Source organism: Rutilus rutilus, assembly GCF_951802725.1.
Source record: "Rutilus rutilus genome assembly, chromosome: 1".
Classification (NCBI taxonomy): domain Eukaryota; kingdom Metazoa; phylum Chordata; class Actinopteri; order Cypriniformes; family Leuciscidae; genus Rutilus; species Rutilus rutilus.
This window is the reverse complement of record NC_140209.1, coordinates 54,776,860-54,799,132: the sequence shown is the minus strand read 5'-3', so window position 1 is coordinate 54,799,132 and position 22,273 is coordinate 54,776,860. Positions and strand designations below refer to the sequence as shown.

At 38.8% G+C, this 22,273-nt stretch overlaps 1 protein-coding gene across 2 annotated transcripts in view; it reads right to left on the bottom strand.

Annotated features, from left to right (window-relative positions):
- The window catches only part of adgrl1a (adhesion G protein-coupled receptor L1a), a 113,468-nt gene that overhangs the window by 4,169 nt on the left and 87,026 nt on the right, over positions 1 to 22,273 (bottom strand). The window contains exons 15-23 of one of the 2 annotated variants that reach the window (XM_084408633.1): positions 20,294 to 20,467; positions 19,836 to 20,045; positions 15,467 to 15,687; positions 14,095 to 14,161; positions 13,387 to 13,478; positions 13,135 to 13,303; positions 11,612 to 11,767; positions 11,425 to 11,521; positions 1,171 to 1,303 (exon numbers count right to left, since the gene is read on the bottom strand). In XM_084408633.1, the coding sequence (XP_084264759.1) occupies positions 1,171 to 1,303; positions 11,425 to 11,521; positions 11,612 to 11,767; positions 13,135 to 13,303; positions 13,387 to 13,478; positions 14,095 to 14,161; positions 15,467 to 15,687; positions 19,836 to 20,045; positions 20,294 to 20,467 (1,319 nt within the window). The remainder of the gene's footprint in view (positions 1 to 1,170; positions 1,304 to 11,424; positions 11,522 to 11,611; positions 11,768 to 13,134; positions 13,304 to 13,386; positions 13,479 to 14,094; positions 14,162 to 15,466; positions 15,688 to 19,835; positions 20,046 to 20,293; positions 20,468 to 22,273) is intronic. The other variant, XM_084408632.1, reaches the window with a different exon arrangement.

Genomic DNA, 22,273 nt, shown 5'->3' with positions numbered 1-22,273 from the left:
TCGCTCCGTTGTCAGTCACTCAACTTCAGCCCTAACTTTAATCGATGCTCTGGTCTGTCTTTCCAGCAGGAGGGAATGAAACGCTGGCCAGATGGTCAGCCCCTGTCCACTCCTCTGAATCACACTGACAGACCGACAGAGTGTAAACTCACACGCAGAGGGAGACGCACAGACGCATACACACACAGCATATGTGCACATGAATACCATCAGTGACACTCACACACACACACTGCGGCAGAAACTGCATATACAATAATAATAATAATAAAACATCCCAGAGGATTTTTTTTTTTATTGTTCATAGGACAGTCGTTCTAAGCTAAAGAAACTAAGTTGATGTTTTTTTTTGCATAATCAACTGATGTTTCTCTTGATATTTTCTAACAGAAATTAAAACATGAACACAAAATACTCTTTATTAAGTCTCATTGCTGTCTTGGAGGAACAATTTAGATTTTAAAGAGATCTCTTTGTGATTAAGCTTTCTAAAAGAGCTGAACTAAAATATTTCCCATTCAATTATATATACAATACGTATACGTACAATACGTTCAAACGTTTAGCTTTAAAAAAATAAAAAATAAAAAATAATACTTTGATTGAGTAAGTATGCATTACATTGATCAAGTGACAACAATAAATACATTTATGTTACAAAAGATTCCTATTTCAAACAAATGCAGTTCTTTTGATCTTACTATTCATCAAAGAAACCTGGGGAAAAATATAATGGATATGTATGATGGATTCCACAAAAATATGTGGAACTGGTTTCAGCATTGATAACAATAAGAAATATTTCTTTGCATATTAGATTGATTTCTGAAGGATCATGTGACACTGAAGACTGGAGAAATAATGCTGAAAATCCAGCTTTGCAAGACAGGAACAAATTAAATTTAAGAATTTATAAAACAAAAAAAATACTGTAATAATATTTCACTATATATATTTGTTTTTCCTAAGAGGTTTTAGAAGAAACATCCAAGACAAGTTGATTCTCACAGCACAGTATGCGCAAACAAAGGAAACACCATTAAGTCTCTTAAGTTATACAATAGCAAACTTCATAAATACAATCTGGGTGACATTTTGAGACAACTCTTCTGAAACTACATAGATATTAAAGGTATCTTTTCTCTCCAGCAGGCACATACTGAAATCTACTCACACTTACCGGTAGAGTTGAAGACTCCAGGCGAGGGCGGGGTAAAAGTCTCAGCCAGCAGCGTGTTGTAGGGAGAGCTTCCTGTTCGGGTTTGCAGCACAGGGTTGGTCAGAAGATGGTTCCCCATTGTGCCTTTAAAGAAAATAATAATAATAATCTTAACATAAATATCTTTTTTTTTTTTTTACTCTACTTGTCAAATCACACGTTATAGCCGTTATTTAAAGACAACATGAAATCAAAATTGACAATAATTTTTTGATGTAATATTGCAGTATTTATTATAATTGATTTATCCAATCACCCAATCAGTTCCCCATGGACAAAATCCACCTGTAGTAAGTCAGTCTTACCAATAGGAACCTACAACAAGCTTTGGAATTTGAAATGTCTGTTTTTAAATGTTAAAAGTCACTTTAATTAATACAAATGACACTTTTTAACCACTTGATGGAATTAGGAGACGTTCCTTTAGGCATCATGTGCTGTGGTAGCGTGTCAAAGCATTCTCAGGTATAAATATGCAGCTATAATGCACGTAGGCGATTTTGAATGAATATTTCATGTCGATTTACAATGGTTTCATACTGTTAAAACTAATCGTGGTATTGATATCTTTGTAAGACTGCCAACTCTATAGAACAATGGCAAGGAAAACTAAATTTACCGCGCTCTGAGAGCCCCCTAGTGATCGGGAGCATTTCCATTGTGTTGTGGCTTGATTTTGTTGAGATGTGGCTCGATTTCGTTGTGTTGTGGCTTAATTTCGATGTGTTGCTTGATTTCGTTGTGTTGTGGCTTGATTTAGTTGTGATGTGGCTCGATTTAATTGTGTTGTGGCTCGATTTAATTGTGTTGTGGCTCGATTTAGTTGTGTTGTGGCTCGGTTGTGTTGTGGCTTAATTTTGTTGTGTTGCTTGATTTTGTTGTGTTGTGGCTTGATTTTGTTTGTGATTTGGCTTGATTCCGTTGTGTTGCGGCTTGATTTCGTTGTGTTGCTTGATTTCGTTGTGTTGTGGCTTGATTTCGTTGTGTTGTGGCTTGATTTCGTTGTGTTGTGGCTCGATTTAATTGTGTTGTGGCTTGATTTCGTGGTGTTGTGGCTTAATTTTGTTGTGTTGCTTGATTTTGTTGTGGCTTGATTTTGTTTGTGATCTGGCTTGATTTCGTTGTGTTGCGGCTTGATTTCGTTGTGTTGTGGCTTGATTTCGTTGTGTTGTGGCTTGATTTTGTTGTGTTGTGGCTCGATTTAATTGTGTTGTGGCTCGATTTAGTTGTGGCTTAATTTCGTTGTGTTGCTTGATTTTGTTGTGGCTTGATTTTGTTTGTGATCTGGCTTGATTTCGTTGTGTTGTGGCTTGATTTAGTTGTGATGTGGCTCGATTTAGTTGTGTTGTGGCTCGATTTAGTTGTGTTGTGGCTCGATTTCGTTGTGTTGTGGCTCGATTTCGTTGTGTTGTGGCTTAATTTTGTTGTGTTGCTTGATTTTGTTGTGCTGTGGCTTGATTTTGTTTGTGATCTGGCTTGATTCCGTTGTGTTGCGGCTTGATTTCATTGTGTTGCTTGATTTCGTTGTGTTGTGGCTTGATTTCGTTGTGTTGTGGCTCGATTTAATTGTGTTGTGGCTCGATTTAGTTGTGTTGTGGCTCGGTTGTGTTGTGGCTTAATTTTGTTGTGTTGCTTGATTTTGTTGTGTTGTGGCTTGATTTTGTTTGTGATTTGGCTTGATTCCGTTGTGTTGCGGCTTGATTTCGTTGTGTTGCTTGATTTCGTTGTGTTGCTTGATTTCGTTGTGTTGTGGCTTGATTTCGTTGTGTTGTGGCTCGATTTAATTGTGTTGTGGCTTGATTTCGTGGTGTTGTGGCTTAATTTTGTTGTGTTGCTTGATTTTGTTGTGGCTTGATTTTGTTTGTGATCTGGCTTGATTTCGTTGTGTTGCGGCTTGATTTCGTTGTGTTGTGGCTTGATTTCGTTGTGTTGTGGCTTGATTTTGTTGTGTTGTGGCTCGATTTAATTGTGTTGTGGCTCGATTTAGTTGTGGCTTAATTTCGTTGTGTTGCTTGATTTTGTTGTGGCTTGATTTTGTTTGTGATCTGGCTTGATTTCGTTGTGTTGTGGCTTGATTTAGTTGTGATGTGGCTCGATTTAGTTGTGTTGTGGCTCGATTTAGTTGTGTTGTGGCTCGATTTAGTTGTGTTGTGGCTCGATTTCGTTGTGTTGTGGCTTAATTTTGTTGTGTTGCTTGATTTTGTTGTGCTGTGGCTTGATTTTGTTTGTGATCTGGCTTGATTCCGTTGTGTTGCGGCTTGATTTCATTGTGTTGCTTGATTTCGTTGTGTTGTGGCTTGATTTCGTTGTGTTGTGGCTCGATTTAATTGTGTTGTGGCTCGATTTAGTTGTGTTGTGGCTCGGTTGTGTTGTGGCTTAATTTTGTTGTGTTGCTTGATTTTGTTGTGTTGTGGCTTGATTTTGTTTGTGATTTGGCTTGATTCCGTTGTGTTGCGGCTTGATTTCGTTGTGTTGCTTGATTTCGTTGTGTTGCTTGATTTCGTTGTGTTGTGGCTTGATTTCGTTGTGTTGTGGCTCGATTTAATTGTGTTGTGGCTTGATTTCGTGGTGTTGTGGCTTAATTTTGTTGTGTTGCTTGATTTTGTTGTGGCTTGATTTTGTTTGTGATCTGGCTTGATTTCGTTGTGTTGCGGCTTGATTTCGTTGTGTTGTGGCTTGATTTCGTTGTGGCTTGATTTTGTTGTGTTGTGGCTCGATTTAATTGTGTTGTGGCTCGATTTAGTTGTGGCTTAATTTCGTTGTGTTGCTTGATTTTGTTGTGGCTTGATTTTGTTTGTGATCTGGCTTGATTTCGTTGTGTTGTGGCTTGATTTAGTTGTGATGTGGCTCGATTTAGTTGTGTTGTGGCTCGATTTAGTTGTGTTGTGGCTCGATTTAGTTGTGTTGTGGCTCGATTTCGTTGTGTTGTGGCTTAATTTTGTTGTGTTGCTTGATTTTGTTGTGCTGTGGCTTGATTTTGTTTGTGATCTGGCTTGATTCCGTTGTGTTGCGGCTTGATTTCATTGTGTTGCTTGATTTCGTTGTGTTGTGGCTTGATTTCGTTGTGTTGTGGCTCGATTTAATTGTGTTGTGGCTCGATTTAGTTGTGTTGTGGCTCGGTTGTGTTGTGGCTTAATTTTGTTGTGTTGCTTGATTTTGTTGTGTTGTGGCTTGATTTTGTTTGTGATTTGGCTTGATTCCGTTGTGTTGCGGCTTGATTTCGTTGTGTTGCTTGATTTCGTTGTGTTGCTTGATTTCGTTGTGTTGTGGCTTGATTTCGTTGTGTTGTGGCTCGATTTAATTGTGTTGTGGCTTGATTTCGTGGTGTTGTGGCTTAATTTTGTTGTGTTGCTTGATTTTGTTGTGGCTTGATTTTGTTTGTGATCTGGCTTGATTTCGTTGTGTTGCGGCTTGATTTCGTTGTGTTGTGGCTTGATTTCGTTGTGGCTTGATTTTGTTGTGTTGTGGCTCGATTTAATTGTGTTGTGGCTCGATTTAGTTGTGGCTTAATTTCGTTGTGTTGCTTGATTTTGTTGTGGCTTGATTTTGTTTGTGATCTGGCTTGATTTCGTTGTGTTGTGGCTTGATTTAGTTGTGATGTGGCTCGATTTAGTTGTGTTGTGGCTCGATTTAGTTGTGTTGTGGCTCGATTTAGTTGTGTTGTGGCTCGATTTCGTTGTGTTGTGGCTTAATTTTGTTGTGTTGCTTGATTTTGTTGTGCTGTGGCTTGATTTTGTTTGTGATCTGGCTTGATTCCGTTGTGTTGCGGCTTGATTTCATTGTGTTGCTTGATTGCGTTGTGTTGTGGCTTGATTTCGTTGTGTTGTGGCTCGATTTAATTGTGTTGTGGCTCGATTCCGTTGTGTTGCGGCTTGATTTCATTGTGTTGTGGCTTGATTTCGTTGTGTTGTAGCTCGATTTAATTGTGTTGTGGCTCGATTTAGTTGTGTTGTGGCTTAATTTCGTTGTGTTGCTTGATTTTGTTGTGGCTTGATTTTGTTTGTGATCTGGCTTGATTCCGTTGTGTTGCGGCTCGATTTAATTGTGTTGTGGCTTGATTTTAATGGTGTTGTGGCTTGATTTCATTGTGTTGTGGCTTAATTTCATTGTGTTGCTTGATTTTGTTGTGGCTTGATTTTGTTTGTGATCTGGCTTGATTCCGTTGTGTTGTGGCTTGATTTCGTTGTGTTGTGGCTTGAGACGTGGCTTGATTTCATGGTGTTGTGGCTTGATTTCGTTGTGTTGTGTTATCACGTTAATGAGATCGGGTTGTGTTGGACCTAGTTAGGGCAGTGTCTTATTGCTCTTACGGCTATAACATTTTTAACACAAAATGTTTGCTAACATGTTATTTTTGTTTAGAAAACTCATTAAGTTTACTTCTGCTTAAGAATATACAGTCGCGGACACATAAGTTAAGACCAACAGTTAGCCTTTGCTTTGTAGTGATATAATCGCATTAAACCTGTTATATATATTGTTCTGAAAAGCTGTATTCGTGAGCATCCAGGAGGCAAGAACTATCAGTTTTAAGAGGGGTAATACACAATATGAACATTATGGAATAGCTGTTTGCACTTCACATTAAGGTTAAGCAGAAGCCACTCTACAGTATGATTATTGTGTTTGACATTTCATCAAAAAAAAAAAAAAAAAAAAAAAAACCTTAATGTCGGTGTGTGATGTTGTAATGGCTGATTTGATGAAGTGTTTATTTGTAGTCAAGTCGAAAATGTATTTGAAGAGTAGCTGTGGAGCGTAATTCTATGCCTCACTGTCAGATGGAGTCATTGGGAGGGAAATGGTAATATTTGCCATTATGTAGTTTCACAGAGCAGTCACTGAAATGTGGGTTCATTTCCCAGTGAAATGTGAACGCTTGCAGTAGACAAATGTGACTCAGAGAAATGGAACATTCAGTATGGCCCATAATGCAGGCACAGAGCTCCAGCCCGGGGCTTTCAGACAGAAATGCCATGAAATTAAAAAGAGGCCAGTATGACATCGAGTGGACTGAGGCAAAGTGCAACCCTGCACTCTCGCGCTATCATCTATCAGAGAGGACCGCCTCAAGAATTAATTTTAGACGTGCGCTCGCTCGCGCTCGCCTTTCTCACACACATACTGTACTACGCACATTTCTTACCTCTTGCAGGAATGTTCCAAGTTTCATAAAAGTAAAGCTGTGCCACCAGCATTTGTGGCATAAAATTGATTATCGCAGAAAATAATTTAGACTTATTCCTCAGAAAAAACAGACAGAAACGTACATGTAGTAAACACACTGTTAATCATAGCCACAAGACTTAAACATGAGACTAGTGTGACCTACTCAATCTGTCATGACAATGTAAAGCTCACAAACCAATTTAAGCTGTGCAAATGATTCACTAAACGTGATTTGATTTGAAACCTTGTTAACTTTGTATAGTAGGCGATACCAGAATGAGACTGTCGAGCATTGTTTACATGGCACAAACTTCACTCCACCCACCAAAAGGATGTTGGTAACACATAACCAGATGTTCATCCACCTACAAAGTATAGCCCCACCTGAAAGAGTTTGACTTCCCTGCTGGTAAAACCTTGTTACTGCTGGTACCAACAGGTCCTCTGCTGCTACCTGCAGTCTCAAGGATTTAGTCTACATCATGCCACAAATCCCGTCAATAAGCTTCACGCGAATTAAACCCGGAACATTCCTTTAATTCCTGTAAACATCTCACAGGAGTGTCTTGTGTAAAACGTGAGGAGGGAATCTAGGCCAGCGGGAGGGAGGTGGAGGTATGGCGGCGGCTCTTGGAAGCACAGAATAGACTTCACACAGCGGTGAAGTGGGAATTGAGAGCGATAGGAGATGAATCTGATAAAAACAGCGGCGTACACATGCACGCGCCCTTTCATTACCCTCCATCTCTTCTGACTGCCATTCACTCTTGTAACATCTAAAAACCTTTCTCCCGCAGCACAAAACCCTGCCGTTTCCTCTCCCCAGAATCTATTCTTTTCTTCTTTTTTTTTTGCTGCTATATGGTTTAGATCTGCCTTTCTGTCTCGTAAATTCTCTCTCTCTCGGCTTGATTAAAGTCCCCGGAAAGCAACAATCGGCACACTGCAGTGAGGACGCTACTGTCATTCTCCTCAATTAGAGTAATTACCCCCCGTTCATTCGCCGGCTAATCACTTCATTAAAAACAAAATGGATAGAATTAGCATAAAGAGTGGCGGTTGATTTAGCTGCAGCTTCTCTGTCTTCACCCCCCTCTCCTCCCACAAACACTGATCCCTGGGATGATCAGAATGGTGGTGACGCCACAATCCATTTACATTTATTCTTTTAGCTGACGCTTTTATCCAAAGCGACTTACAATTGCTATATATGTCAGAGGTCGCACGCCTCTGGAGCAACTAGGGGTTAAGTGTCTTGCTCAGGGACACATTGGTGTCTCACAGTGGATTCGAACCCGGGTCTCTCACACCAAAGGCATGTGTCTTATCCATTGCGCCACACCCCAATCCAGATTCGGTCCTGGAAATAGTCTGCTTTTCACGTGCTCTCTCCTTCTCTCAGCTCACTATCGTTTAAGGCCCAGATATACTCACGGAGAAGTTCTTTTTAGTTCTTGGCTTTGGGGTAAAAAGAAGTTTGAAATACGTGAGCAGCGATATACTGTTAGCGAACATCCTAACGCCCCACTGAGAGTGACGTTTAGATGAATATGTAAATATGTGCTGCGCACTTTTATTTCAATAAAATAAACACACAACAAAAATGACAGCGGTGAGAAAACAGCATCTGTTCATAGTGCAGGGGCGTCAGTTGGGTTATGGCAGGGTATGGTGGCTGCCATACCTTGGGTGCCTGGTCAGGTCAATGCAAAGTCATTTATTTTTATTGCAGGATTAGCGGAGTTATACAAATGATATATTTAATTTGTAATTGTTTAATAAAGAGAAAAGCAAGTAAATTAAAGCGATCTGGTTGTTTTATTCATGCCACGTAAGTTTAACGGCGCAGCAAATGTGTCTATTTATAATGTGCTTTTGCAGAGTTGATTATTGTAGCCAAACACAGCCATTTCTGTTGAAAATAATGACCAATCAGAGGCGTTCAAGTTACCGGTAGGTAGTAAGAATCCACCCAGTTTCTCTCAAAACACTATGTTTATGTTAAGTGCAAGTTTACTAAGTTTTACACGCGCACTTAATTGTAAAGTTTAGTCAGATTCATTGATTTAAACAGGACCTTTGTGACCTTGCCTACAACTTTATTACGTAAAGTGATAAAAAAATAGAAAAAAATGACAAAAATAGATTATTAATATTATAATAGCGATTTGATCATCTTTAAAAATAAATTCAAAAGCAAAACATGTGAAAAAATATCTATTAAGGAGTGGAAATGGCTAATGAGCCAATAAGCGGTCCTCTGCCGCAATCTACTGGTTATAGTGGTAATTTTGTCTTTTTTAAATTTTAAAATAAGTGTTGGTTTTCACCCAATGCTTTTCTACATCGTAAAACATATTTTTACAGATGGGGACAATCTTTGAAAGATTTGAAAGTTTTTGGTCATCACAATGGCCCTCATTTATCATTCTTGCGTAGAAACGGGCGTATATGTTGGTGTAAGATTATGCTTACACTCCTCTCACCGCCTGATTTATGAAGCTGTGCGTACCTCTGAAATCCAGGTGTACGCAATACCTGTCCTTGATAAATGCCGCGGCTGAAAACGAGCGTCATTAGAATAACACGCCCCTATATATTCAAGTCTCCGCTCCCCCCACGCCCTCATTTTACGCCATGGACACACGGAAGACGGCAAAGAAGAGAAACTTCTTTGAGAAAGAAAGCGAATAGCGAAACCAGGGAAGTGGAAAGAAACAAAATTGATTTCTAGATTTGTTCTAGATATTGTTCTAGATATTATTAATGACGCTTATTGTTATTTAGAAGAAGAATGTCGTTATTATTATTATTTGTATTATTATTATTATTATTAAAAAGAAGAAGAATGTCATTTTTATTATTTTGTCAGTCTGAATTATTTTTTTGGTCATTGAAAGCCTTTAATTACTAAACCCAGTCCGTGCGCTCCTGCTGGGCCTAACCCTGGCCTAACCATCGTTTCAAAGAATAGTACAACGGCGAGCGCGTCGAGTAAACGCCTCGTCCGTTTGGGGAGGTGCGCGCGCAGTCTGCGGAGACTCGCGCTGCGGAGCCAGGCGAAAGTATAAACAAGGCTTGAAACGTCAGGTAAAGCGCACAGGCTCGCAACTTAAGGAATACACATGCCTACAATTCAAATGCTTTGGTAAAGTCACACAAATTAAACATTGAAGTCCATGTTGCACAAAAATAAACACTGAAGTTTATAATTACTATGTTGTTGTTTTTTTACAGTGGGTCATAATATATCATATCTTTTAGTTTGTCAGTGCGTTTTGTGGTGTTAGGAATTGTTTTTCTGCGCATTCCCGCACTCAAAACGTGCGTACACCACCTCCTGAGCTGGCGTAGGATTTGAGCGTGCCGTACGCCAACGTCCATATTGATAAATCTCAAAGTCACCGTGGTTTTGGGTGTACGCCAGGTGTACGCTGGAAATTTGGTGTACGCACTTTTGATAAATGAGGGCCATTGAAAATAACATTTAAGTTGTATAATATTCAAACTTTTGAGCTTTGAAGTGCAGGAAAGGGTTGTGTGAAGTACTTGAAAGTCATTCTTAACAAACTTTTTCGGAAAGATTGCTTTGGCAAGCTGTTTCGAACTCCCGAAACGAACACAAAATTAACTTTGTTTTTGCTTGATTTTGTTCGAAATGATGTATATCGGGGCCTTTAGTCTCCCTTTATAGTTCAAAGTACGAGTTCTATATGTCTGATATTTAAAGTGGTCAGATCATGAGGAATCAAATATCCATTTGAGACTTTACTATTATGAAAACATGCAACTTTCTAAACTCAAAAATGCATGTTTTGAAACTTAGCTGCAAAAACTAAGGCAGTCTATAACAGTGTTTGCTATCGTTAACAAAATCTAAAAATATTAAAAGTAGTTTTTCGTTCACTGAAATTAAGCTGAAATAAAATAGACTTAACAACTCTTAACAACTTAACAACTCTGAAATGTTGCCTAAGTTGAAATACTAAAATGAAAATGAAAACTGAAAATATGAAAATGCAAGCTAATTCAAATAAGTAATAAATACTATATAAATAATTAAACAATAACGCTGGTCTATAAGCACATTCAGGTAATGAGAAAGTAAAGATACCATTATTAATAAACACCATAACTAACTAATTAAAATATGGGAAAATCATCCAAATATTGGATCTCAACATTAGAAAAGAACAGCTGAAGTAACTAAACATTCCAGTCTTTAATGTTTTGTGTAGCATATTTCAGCATAGATTATTGGTAAATATGTCTCCATGCAATTACAAAGCTGTTAATAGAAAAAATGGCAGCAACAACGTTAACTGACCATGACGACAAAACCCACAGCCTGTGCTTAAGCAAATGTAAAAGCACAGTTTCTCATTTGATATGCAAAAATAGCCCATTTCATTCTAAGAGCCAAATAGAGAGATGAAAATGGTCATGAAAAACTAAATTCTGGGAGTCTTGCCGAATTTAAAACTTTACTAATATTATACGTGCATCTAAAGACCATATATATACCAAGACGGTTCACTCTTATTACTATGAATGGGAACAAGTCCAACATGCAATATGGCGGAATGAGCCCCCCCTGCTAAATAAAAGAGCCAATCACCAACTAATGAAGTCATAAAAGCTCCACCTCCCATAGACACATACAGACAAGTGCAGTTTGGAACTGCTTATGCACTTTGTGTATATCTATGTATTAAGTATATTTTGTGTATAGCTTTTTAACACTATTTGAGTATAGAAAAAACATTTGAGGGACAGTTCATGTCAAAGTTTGTTGCTGATTTGAAATCTGTTATTTAAATGTGAGTTTGGCCAGTACTTTCTTTATATATCAGTATTTCCCCATTCAGGTAGACAAGATTTGGTCTTGCATGACTGAAATAGAGGCATTGCAAATATGGCTGCTAATTGAACTGACTTTTCTCAGAAAAAAATATGACCCCTTTAAGCACAGACACATATGTAGAGAGGGACTCTGGTGCATGCTGGGACATTTTGAGGCTGAAAGAGTGTTTTACCACGATTGAGGGTAGGAGTGCTGTTGATGTCTCCGGCCATGAAGGATGACTCTGTCTGCTTTCGTACCGTGTCGTTCCACATACGTCGAATTCGGCTCTGAAACCGGTGAATGAGGTGATGGAATTGTTAAATGGAAGAGAACAGCAGTCTATAAATAGTAATGCTGTCAGTGTGCATGTGTGTCACCTGTCGGTGTATGGCTGCATGACGTGCCTGGCTGCCGGTGTAGTAGCGGTTGTTGGCACGCAGGGCAGAATTCTTCAGCGACCCGTGAGAGCTCGTAGTAGAGGTGCGACTGCAGCAGTACGAATGACGCAGGCACTTGCTGTACTCCTTATGAACCTGAAACACAGAGCATTGGCACTTACACACACTACACATGTTGACTGATGCAGTAATGCATCTAAATTACAGTACAGACATGTATTGTCTATTAAGGTGCGAACTGAAAGAAATGTTTTCAGTCACTTAATTGCATGTTAACGTCAAAAAAAAAAAAAAAATTGATGTCACTAAAGCCGCATTCTGAAAACATGTCGTTGGGAGACAGTGCTTATGATTTATGGGGATTAATAAAAAAAGAGTGAGTGGATTTTTATCACTATTGGGTGGTTGTGTACACACACTGCCAACACACATTTATGTCCAAACAGCATGCAAAAGTGAATTTTGCATAATAGGTCCCCTTTATATAACATAAAATTTACTTTAAGCTAAACTTTTAATTTGACATTATTGCAAAGAGCACTTTTTAAAAGTGTTAAAAGAGTCATGAAAGTCCTCAAGTACACTTAAGCAGTCTTATACAGTCTTATACCTGCAAGTGCACTTTTTGAAAAAAAATTTTTTTACAAGGGTTGTCATTTTAGTAGTTCAAACATTTTTTTAGTGTATTGCAGTAATGCGACAGCATCATTTTACAGTAACAATCTATTACACATAACAATCTGACAAAAGTCTTGCCCTCCATTTTTTTTCTCATTCCATAAGCTGTTTTACTTGGATATACGTCAAACGGGACAGGACGAAAAGTTGGTTGCAATTTTTGGTTCATGCCGACTTAAAAAGATGATTCAACTGAAACCTGAATTCACTGTCATAACAGCTAGACATCACAATTTTTTTACTCTTTTAATTTGAAATTAAGGCATTTCCAGCATTATTAATTGTATATTATATACATTTATTTGTTTAATGCTGTCAGCCTAAACAGTCCTTACTGTGTCCTAAAAATAGCTCTAACTGTAATAATTAATTATATCATTAGATAGTTATATATTTAATAACATTACCTTTTTATACATTTCCAGTGTAGTTTGCTACTTTTTGTTAATAACTCATATATAGTCAGAAGGTAGCTTGAGTGATGTTTAACTACTTTAAATTATACAGTAAGTAGCTTGGGAAACAAGAGTTTCAAAAATACTTCTCCCCAGGGCTCAACAAATGGTGCAAGTTTGGGCTATATTTGGCTGAACAATGGAAGATGGAGTGCTTGAAAACCTGTTTGAAAACAATAATCTATCAAAAATGACCTTTAAATAAAGCTAATTATGATAATTATCATGATACAGATGAATTCTAATCCAAAGCTTTCTCTCCTATTCCTACATTTTTTTCCTTCTCATATTTAGCTAACTTCTAAGGAAATTTAGCAGCAAATGTGTCCCCAAAGTACTATCTAGGTATGAAATATTAATGCGACTGACCTTTTTCTGTAGAGCACAATGGAAGATAAAGATGAACATGCCCTGGAAGGCATTGAAGGTAGTGAAAAGGTACGCCATGATAACAGTGTTCTCATTGATGAAGAGGAGGCCAAAGGCCCAGGTCAGGCCCAAGAGGAAGAGCAGTGCGATAGCCCCCAGAGCCCAGGACCTGAGTGTGAACATTCACAAATCCATAAACATACTGCAAAAAAGGCGATTATAATATGTATTTTTGCAGTGGAAGACCCTCACTTGATGTTGTCCAGGCGGCTGGAGTCGGGTTTGAGAGCGGACGAGTTACGGATCATCTTGTGAAGTGTTATCATGAGGAACACCAGGTTTAACTAAAGGCCAAAGATCAGACAAAGGTAAAGGTGTTAGGAATGTAACTCAATGATTTCATCAAGTTTTTGTAACAAATTAAAACCTATTGGTTATTCAAAAAAGGACAAACCCTTTAGAAAACGTCTAAACAGGAAAGACCGTTTAAACCCCTGGTTTCTTCATAAAACACAAGCAAAAGTTCTGCGTAAACTGCTTGTGAAACCGTTCTAGCTTCAATTGCTGCAATTAAATGCACGATTTACATGAGAATGGTGATACGAACATTTCCACAGAAATTCGCTCTGTTTGTGTTAGATTAGAGACCCAATGCAAGAAAGACCCACAGGGTTTTTTTTTACCCACAAACTAATAACAACAAAAACAGCGCTAGCGCATTAGTAAAATATATTGTAATTACGAAAATGTCAGCAAGTTCCCGTATCTAAACCTAATCTAAACTCCACACTCATATAAAGCATATTACAGCCAAAAACATAGTTGTCAGCAGCAACAGATCCATAGGTGAACAAAAGTGCTTTGTTTGATATGACTAGCACAGCACTTTTCAGAGGGAAAAAAAGAACAAACTCTGTGAGCAAAGCAGAGAGTGCGCTGAATGTTTAGAGAGAACAATACCATGATAATGAAGGACACAGGGCCGATAAAACTCCAGATGAAGTAGTTATCCACCCTCAACCAGCACCTACACACAAAACACACACAATGACTTTATTGGTAACATTTCACTGTTCAAAGAACGATCACTTCATTACAGGCAAAATTGCATGCACTTTTATAATTTATCTAATTATTGATCATTGAATCCACTGAAACAACGGCAAACTATCTTAAAATATTATTACTATAAACATGATGATACATTTATGGCATCAAACAAGCTAATAAAAGAGCAATAAAAGTCTAGTTGAAGGTTAAGCTCAGTTTTTAATCATTAGCACACTGAGTCAGCGTCTCATTTTCTGCACTGTAGTCAACATTCAAAAGTCTGCAGCTGTGCTATTTTTCATCACTCGCACACACATAAACACAGACCAACACACACTCGCATGCACACAAACACGCAGAGCGACACACACACGCGCACATACGGTCATCAGCTCAGTTAAAGGGGTGCTGTAAGCCGGTCTCCATGCCGGAGACGCCGGTACGAATCCCGCTCTGAACGGGTCGAGTATGACTAGTTACATTTGGTGCCGTGACCCGGATGGGTTTAGGGGGGTGAGTGTAATGGAGGCAAACTAGTAAGAGCTGTGTGTGTAAACCTCACTCCCCCTGGCCTCAAGAGGCGTTCTAGAGATCTTTAGTATCCTTGTTAGCGTGCCCACCTCCCCTGACGGAGATGCCAGTTCGAATCCCACTCGGAGCGGATCGAGTAGGACTGGTCACACACACATATACATAAGCATATTTTATAAGCAAAAGCGCACACACACACACACACACACAAAAAAGAAATAAAAATGAAAGCTAAAAAAACACTTAAGAAATGTAACTTTTTTATGTTTTAATTATTTCAAAAGTTTTTCAGGCCTGGGATTACTATTTTTAAACCCCCTAATATTTCCAGACTGTTTTCAAATTGGCTAGTTTTCAGATTGCTAAAAAAGAATAGTGGGATGCTCCCTTAAGAAGTGTTCTTTGAAAGTAATGTATCAGAACAAGATCTGTCAGATTTATGTGTGCTATTTCAAAACAAAAAAAAAGTGCTTGCAACACCTTTAACTGGCTTCATTTATAATTCACATGATGACCTTGGTAAAGCCAGGATCACATGACAGCAACCAATCTACTGAACTCCAAACTACATAATACCAGTATACGTTTCCTAGTGAAAGACGATTCTGTAATTGGAATTTAAACTCCCAGAGTGCCATTTTGCTGGAATCCATTTAAATGAAACAAATGGTTTAAAGAGGGGTTGTGCCCCCTGCTTAAAAACCCAACGGCCATTGTATGGCCAAGTGCAAATAGACTGCTTCACACGTACGCTTTTTTAGTCCCGTAGCTGCGATAGTCAATGGCTGCCGAGATGCCCACCACCAGGGCGGGAAAGCAATAGCCGCACAGGTAGTAGTATTTCTTCCGAGAGTACTCGCTCTCGAAGACCTCCACCAGCATCAGATACAGCTGGATTCCCTCCAGACACATCCAGGAGAACGCAGCCAGGAAGAAGAAATGCAGCAGGCCCGCAAAAATGGGGCATGCAATCTGCGTTCGGACAAAGAGAAGGAAGAGGGGGTTAGCGAGAAACATATCAGAAGTACATTTGATGATACTCACATAATGACTATGAAAGGGACAGTTCACCCAAAAATGAAAATAATTGTCTCACCCTTCATGTTGTTCCAAACATGTGTGACTTTCTTTCATTTCAGGAATACAAAAGAAGATGTTTTGAAGAATGATAACCAAACAGTTTGCGGTTCCTATTGACTTTCACTGTATGGGGAAAAACACAATGGAAGCGGGAACCGAAACAACAACATTCTTCAAAATCATCCTTTCTGTTTACAGAAGAAAGTAAGTCATACAGGTTTGGAATAACAGTAAGGATGAGTAAAGGATGACAGAATGTTCATTTCTGGGTGAACTATCTTTTGAAATCTGGTGCATATTGGGTTACACTTCATTGTGATGGTCCAACTACATATCAACTAACTCTTATTAAAATATTAGTAGACTGTTAGATTAGGGTTCGGGTTAGTGGAAAAAGTTGACATGTAGTTGCAAAGTTCCTTATAGTCTGTAGAATGTCTGTTGGTGGACCATCACAATAAAGAGTTAGCAGATATTAGGCAGACAGTCTATTAATAGGCTACTCTAATGACTGCTAGTTGACACGTAGTTGCAAAGTTACTCTTTTTAATAAGTAAAATGTCTAAAGTGGACCATCGAAATAAAGTATTACCCCACATTGCACTTTGTTTTGGTCCTGAACCACCTACAGTACATTTACACGACAACCATGTACTCAAAACGGAAAAGTTTTTCCTTTACGTTGTCAAAATGATCCCCATTCACACAGATCAGTGAAAACAATTAAAAACGCTGTATTATGCTGCCAGGCCAGTAGGTGGCGATGTCACATTGTAAAGAAACACCAATGCACCTATAGACTGAACATGTGATAAACATGCGCATGATGTCACCGTTTTCACAAATTTGTGTTTTTGTAGTTTACACTGAGACGATAACTGTATAGTTGTCAAAAAATTGCACAAATTTTTAAAGGTTTGCATTTTCAGGTCTCCAAGATGTCATTGACGTGTAAATGAACAGCCATAAATGAAAAGTTTTGTGTTTTTAGTTGAAAACGGTGTTGTGTAAATGGCCACTTACACAGGAGGAGACCCTCTGACTGACATGGAAATTACAGTTTACTTTTACATGACATTTTGGATTGAACTCTGTCCACTAAAACTTCAAAATCATAAATTCATCCCTCTCCTTTTCTGGATGATAATGACATTTGTACATGTTTTATATTGCTGGGCTGCAGTGGGAAGGAAAAGAAAATGTAGCCTTCGCATTAAAAGGACTCCAAGCAGAATCATCTGTCAATCGATTGGCTGAACAGAATGCGCAGACGGTAAACAGTGATCCCACTATTGCAAGCGCAATCACCTGAAAACATCCACCTTTCAGCAAATCACTTAGTGCAAACGTCTCATAACTATATTAATATTCATGACTCAAATTGTGCTTGGCACAGTTTGTGCGCTGAGCCTGACAAGAAGTACATTTCTGAGGAGAGAAGACGTGAACAACAGAAGATAAATAATCTTTGAACAAAAAAATTAATATATATATATAGTTGTCGCAACAATATTTTAGCCCTGATATTTAAACTTTTAGGACTTGTATGTATTGTAGAGTGACTCTGGAAAGTTTGGTTAATAAACTTTAAAATAATCTTAGTGTATCCATGGAAACTAGGTATTTAAACCACCATACTTGCAAAGAGAGGCTGATGAGATTCATAATGCACCCCACACACTTTATGTATTGTTCGTACGCCCCTGCAAAGCAGAAGATACCGATTTGCTCATGGATTTATCATTTGCTTAAGTGTTTCAAACAAGACTCTTATCTTCCATAAAAAAAATAAAAAAAATCAATGCCTTAAAGCCTGCAAACATTATCCAGTTCTTCTTCTGAACAGCTCATTGAAGCAACCTTGGTATCCTGTCAATGATTTTGATTCCCATCATACTTGGGACTCTGGAAGACGTATTAAACCACCACTGCTTTCAACGGGAAACTTTTGGTGTCAATACACTGATGTCAAGGGCATCACAATTTATATGGAAACTAATATTACAATATCCTAATTATTTTGCAGGCTAAAATGTGTCCATGCTAATTTTCACTTCTGAAGAGAGCTATATTGATTATGCAATTAATCAGCTGCTCTTGAATCTGAAACCACAGAAGGTCTGATACTTAAGAGCTGATACTTGCGAGCACGTATAATTTTCGATCTGAACTCAGCAACATTCATTTGTTCACAGTGGTTAATGGTTTAATCGGTTGTTCTGCTCTGCTGAAGTGTTTTTTCACTAGGGTTTTGATTTTGGTAGGCTGACTAAAACATAACCCTCATCAACATCAACTATCATCAGATATACTTCCAGTGGTCAATGTTAAACTCTGTTCCATGCTCAAAGAATCACAATGGGTACTGTTTTAATTGGCCAACCAAAAAAAGAAGACCTGACACTTCGATAGAGCAGGAGAACAGAATACACCAAAAAACAGTAACCTTAAAACCAACTTAATTGGCCCCAAAGAATCAAATACAGGGGCAGCTGGTTAAAGGCACAGAAAATGCATAATCAACATATAATACAGCTTTCTTCCAAAAATCTGGAGCATGTAAGCAGTGGAAGCAGAGTTGCATAATATTGCCTGGAGGCTTTTTTTTTTTTTTTTTGTGAAAGTCAGAGTGAAAGTATTTTCTCTAGCTCCAAGACTGCTCCCTCATGTGCATAACACAAGCTAACAGGCTAATATTTGTGTTTCTAAAATGTATTGTTAAATTTACACTACAGTTCAAAAGTTTGGGTCAGTAAATTCTTTTGTGTCTTTGAAAGGAGTCTCTAGAATGCAGCTGATCAAGGCTACATTTAATTGATCAAAAATACAGTAAAACAACATTTTCATTCTTAATTTATTTTAAAGTGGCCCTATTATGCTTTTTTCGGATATTACCTTTCATCTAGTGTGTAATATACCTGTATGTGAATGTAAAAGGTCTGCAAAGTTTCAAAGATCGTAGTGTACGACAAAATTAATTATTGTCTTCCAATACAAAGAACTGCCTGAAACAAATCGTCAGTAACTCCAGTCTCAAACCTACGTAGGTCTGTAACAAATTTGCTTAATGCCCAGTATGGTCTCCATTGGCTGCCTGCGAACAATGTCTATTTTGACCTGCTGTCAAACACTGTAGTTGTAGCTGAGGCCTGGAAGAGTTTGGTTCGAGAAGATGCTGTTTTCTGCTTTGCGAAAGCAAATCCACATTGCATGCCCTTCCAAAGGATCTACGCCATTGTTACTGATCATATCACTGTGTATCAAGTGCTGAGGAAGCCTCCGGAGCTGAAATTCATATATGGTGATGGGTGTTTCGTTTCTGACACCCACTGTAACCAATCACAACAGACTAAGCCGCCTGACCAATCAGAGCAGAGTAGACCAAACACAACAGACTGGGTCATCTAACCAATCAGAGCAGAGTAGACCAATCACAACAGACTGGGCTGTCTGACCAATCAGAGCAGAGTAGACCAAACACAACAGACTGGGTCATCTAACCAATAAGAGCAGAGTAGACCAATCACAACTGACTGAGCCGACGAACCAATTAGAGCAGAGTAGACCAATCACAACAGACTGGGCTGTCTGACCAATCAGAGCAGAGTAGGCTCTCTGAAGGAGGGGCTTAGAGAGATGTTGTATTTATCTAAGGATTTCAGGGTTTCAGACACTGTGAGAAAAGAGGTGATGCTGCAAGTTTTCAACAGTAGTGTATTGTTATATACGGGAGTGAGCAAGAACATGAGGAATGGAAAACCAGTCCCAGTAAAGTACATCAGATTGTGATAGTCTGCTACATCCTTAACAACCGAGCACTCAGAGCAAGCACTCATCTGCAAGATGGGGAATTGTGGCATGCAAATGAATGCAAATTACCTGCACTTAATGCAGTTCGCATTTAAGGGCTTTAGTTAATCAAATGCTAAAACAATGCAGACAGCACGTACTATCAGTGGGTGCACATAAATGTCACAATCAACATGTGAAATTCATTCTCAGTGCGCTCTCCCCTTTATATAGATCATTAGACTGCTCACGTGATACTGCGTCTTGTCGATGCCGATGAGGAAGAGGAGCTCAGCGATGAAGAGGTTGATGCAGAGGTTCTTGTGGATGGTGTTGCGGTCGGTCTGCAGGCCTCGCAGGAAGCAGAAGGTGGAGATGCAGATGGCGAGACACACCAGAGAAATGACGATACCCACCCACGTGATCACAAAGAGAATCAACTCGTGCATCCTTCCTGGATACTGAGAGAGTGAGAGATGGATAAGGGAAATGGCATAAACGGATAGGCTGCCTGAGGGAGAGTGACTTATGAAAATCCAGTAAATGTCAAGCTGAAACTGCGGTGTGTGTATTTGTGTAATTTGCTTTTGTGTGTGCTTACAGACTGCATGGAAGCGAAAAAGTTGTTTATGTGTATGAGAGCTTTATTCAAATTTGTTTATCAGCCAGTGATAAATCTAAGTATAAATATGTGTGTGCTTGCGCTTACGTCAGGTTCGTGGTGTACCATCAGCACAGCGAAGTTGGTTAGATGACTACAAGAGCAGGTTGTGTGTGTGCTGTTGCTGTCCATCAGCCTGCAGCCCTGAGATGACCACTGGCCCGTCATCGAACGCTCCGAGTAGTTCCAGAACGAACAGTTTGGGGTTAAATGATTCTCCAGCTGCAAAGATGTGGGGACATGAGAAAACAACAGAGAGACGGAACAATACTCAATATCGGTGGCTTTCACAAATAATGTTTTCTTGGCATGATATGGGATTGAGGAATGCATGCTACATGGCTTGTCCATGAAGTTCCATGTCAGACCTTTCTGAATTAAAGTATGGCCAACATGGAATGCATGGACAATCCTATTTAATTCCTCATGGAACCCATGGACAAACCCATTTCAGGCCCTTACTGGGGTTAATTCAGATCGGGCCGACATGGAACTCATGAACAAAGCCATTTAAGGCCCATACTGGGGTTTAAGGCGAGACACGGCAGGCAAAAACATCGTTTTTTTTTACTGGTCAATTTTGAGATTTTTGGATATTTGTCTTCAATAACATGTCTTCTTTCAGACTTGTGGTGAAAAAAAGTCTGAAATACACATTTAGGTCTTTATTTTACTACACTTTGTCTGTTTGCGTCTGTAGATTTCTCATAAATTCAACAAAAGTTGGCGTTCTTAATCAACATGCTGCTCCGCGATCGCTGTCTGCTCCCTGTCATCACACACACCGTTAGGAAGCTCTCTCTCTCCTGTACAATGCTGTCGGATCCAAATATGGTAATTTCCTTTTTATCAGCAACCAATCGTGAAAGTAAAAGGGCTGAATGCGCAATTTCATTGGCTGATGATAAATCTTTAAAGCTCGTTTTCTCAAAATGACATTTCTCTCATTCTCCAAGTCCGAAATATCCACGTCAGTAGCACCTATATACACCAAACTTTCCAGTGTTGTACCTAGTTATATTATGAAGACATTTACAGAGGGATTTGTAAATATATTATTCCTAGCCTGATTTATATAACATTTTATTCCAAAAAACATGGCGAAAATAATTTTTTTAAGGCTATTGACAGTATATTCTGATTTACAGGATAACAAAAGTATATATCCATAAATCCCTCTGTAATTTTTTTTCCCCATCTAATATGTGAACACAATGAAAAAATAATTTTAACCTGGCTTTATCCAATACTCAAATTAGCACATATTTTATTAGATATTATTATTAAATTACAGAAAACTTGTAATACATTTTTTTCTCATCTTAATGTAGGTGTAATCAACTGGAAAATTTCATGGTGATATCTGCTAGTTAAAATTTTTACCCTATTCACCTGTAGTGTCTCGCCTTAATTCAGATAGGGCCGACATGGAACACAGGGACAATCCTATTTAGGGCCCATACTTGGCTACTTCGTCCTGAAACCCATGGACAAACCCATTTAAGACCCTTACAGGGACTAATTCAAAAGAGCTGACATGAAACCCATGGAAAAACCCATTTGGAGCCTATACTGGGGGCTAATTCAGATAGGGCCGACATGAAACCCATGGACAAACACATTTAGGGCCCTTACTGGGACTAATTCAGATAGGGCCGACATGGAACCCATGAACAAACCCATTTAGAGGACATACCTCAAGCCCCTATCGTTGCTACATTGGGGGCCATGCAATGTTGGCTGGGATAGGAGTCATGTGCAAATCCATCATGGTCAGGAACCATATTTCTAGCTCTTAAACACGTATTTTCACTGTATTGTCTGAAATAGCTGTTTCTGCACTGCACTTGATTCTCAAGTAGTGAAACACGTTACAGAACTGACCAAAGGAATTATGTTTGTATTCATCTGTTCAACACGTTCAGAAGAATTCAAGACTAAGAGGCACAAACAATTTACCGCTGTGTTCATTTTCTCACAAATGTGTGTTGTTCTGTCACAGCAAATGTTAATTATAGACACATGTAG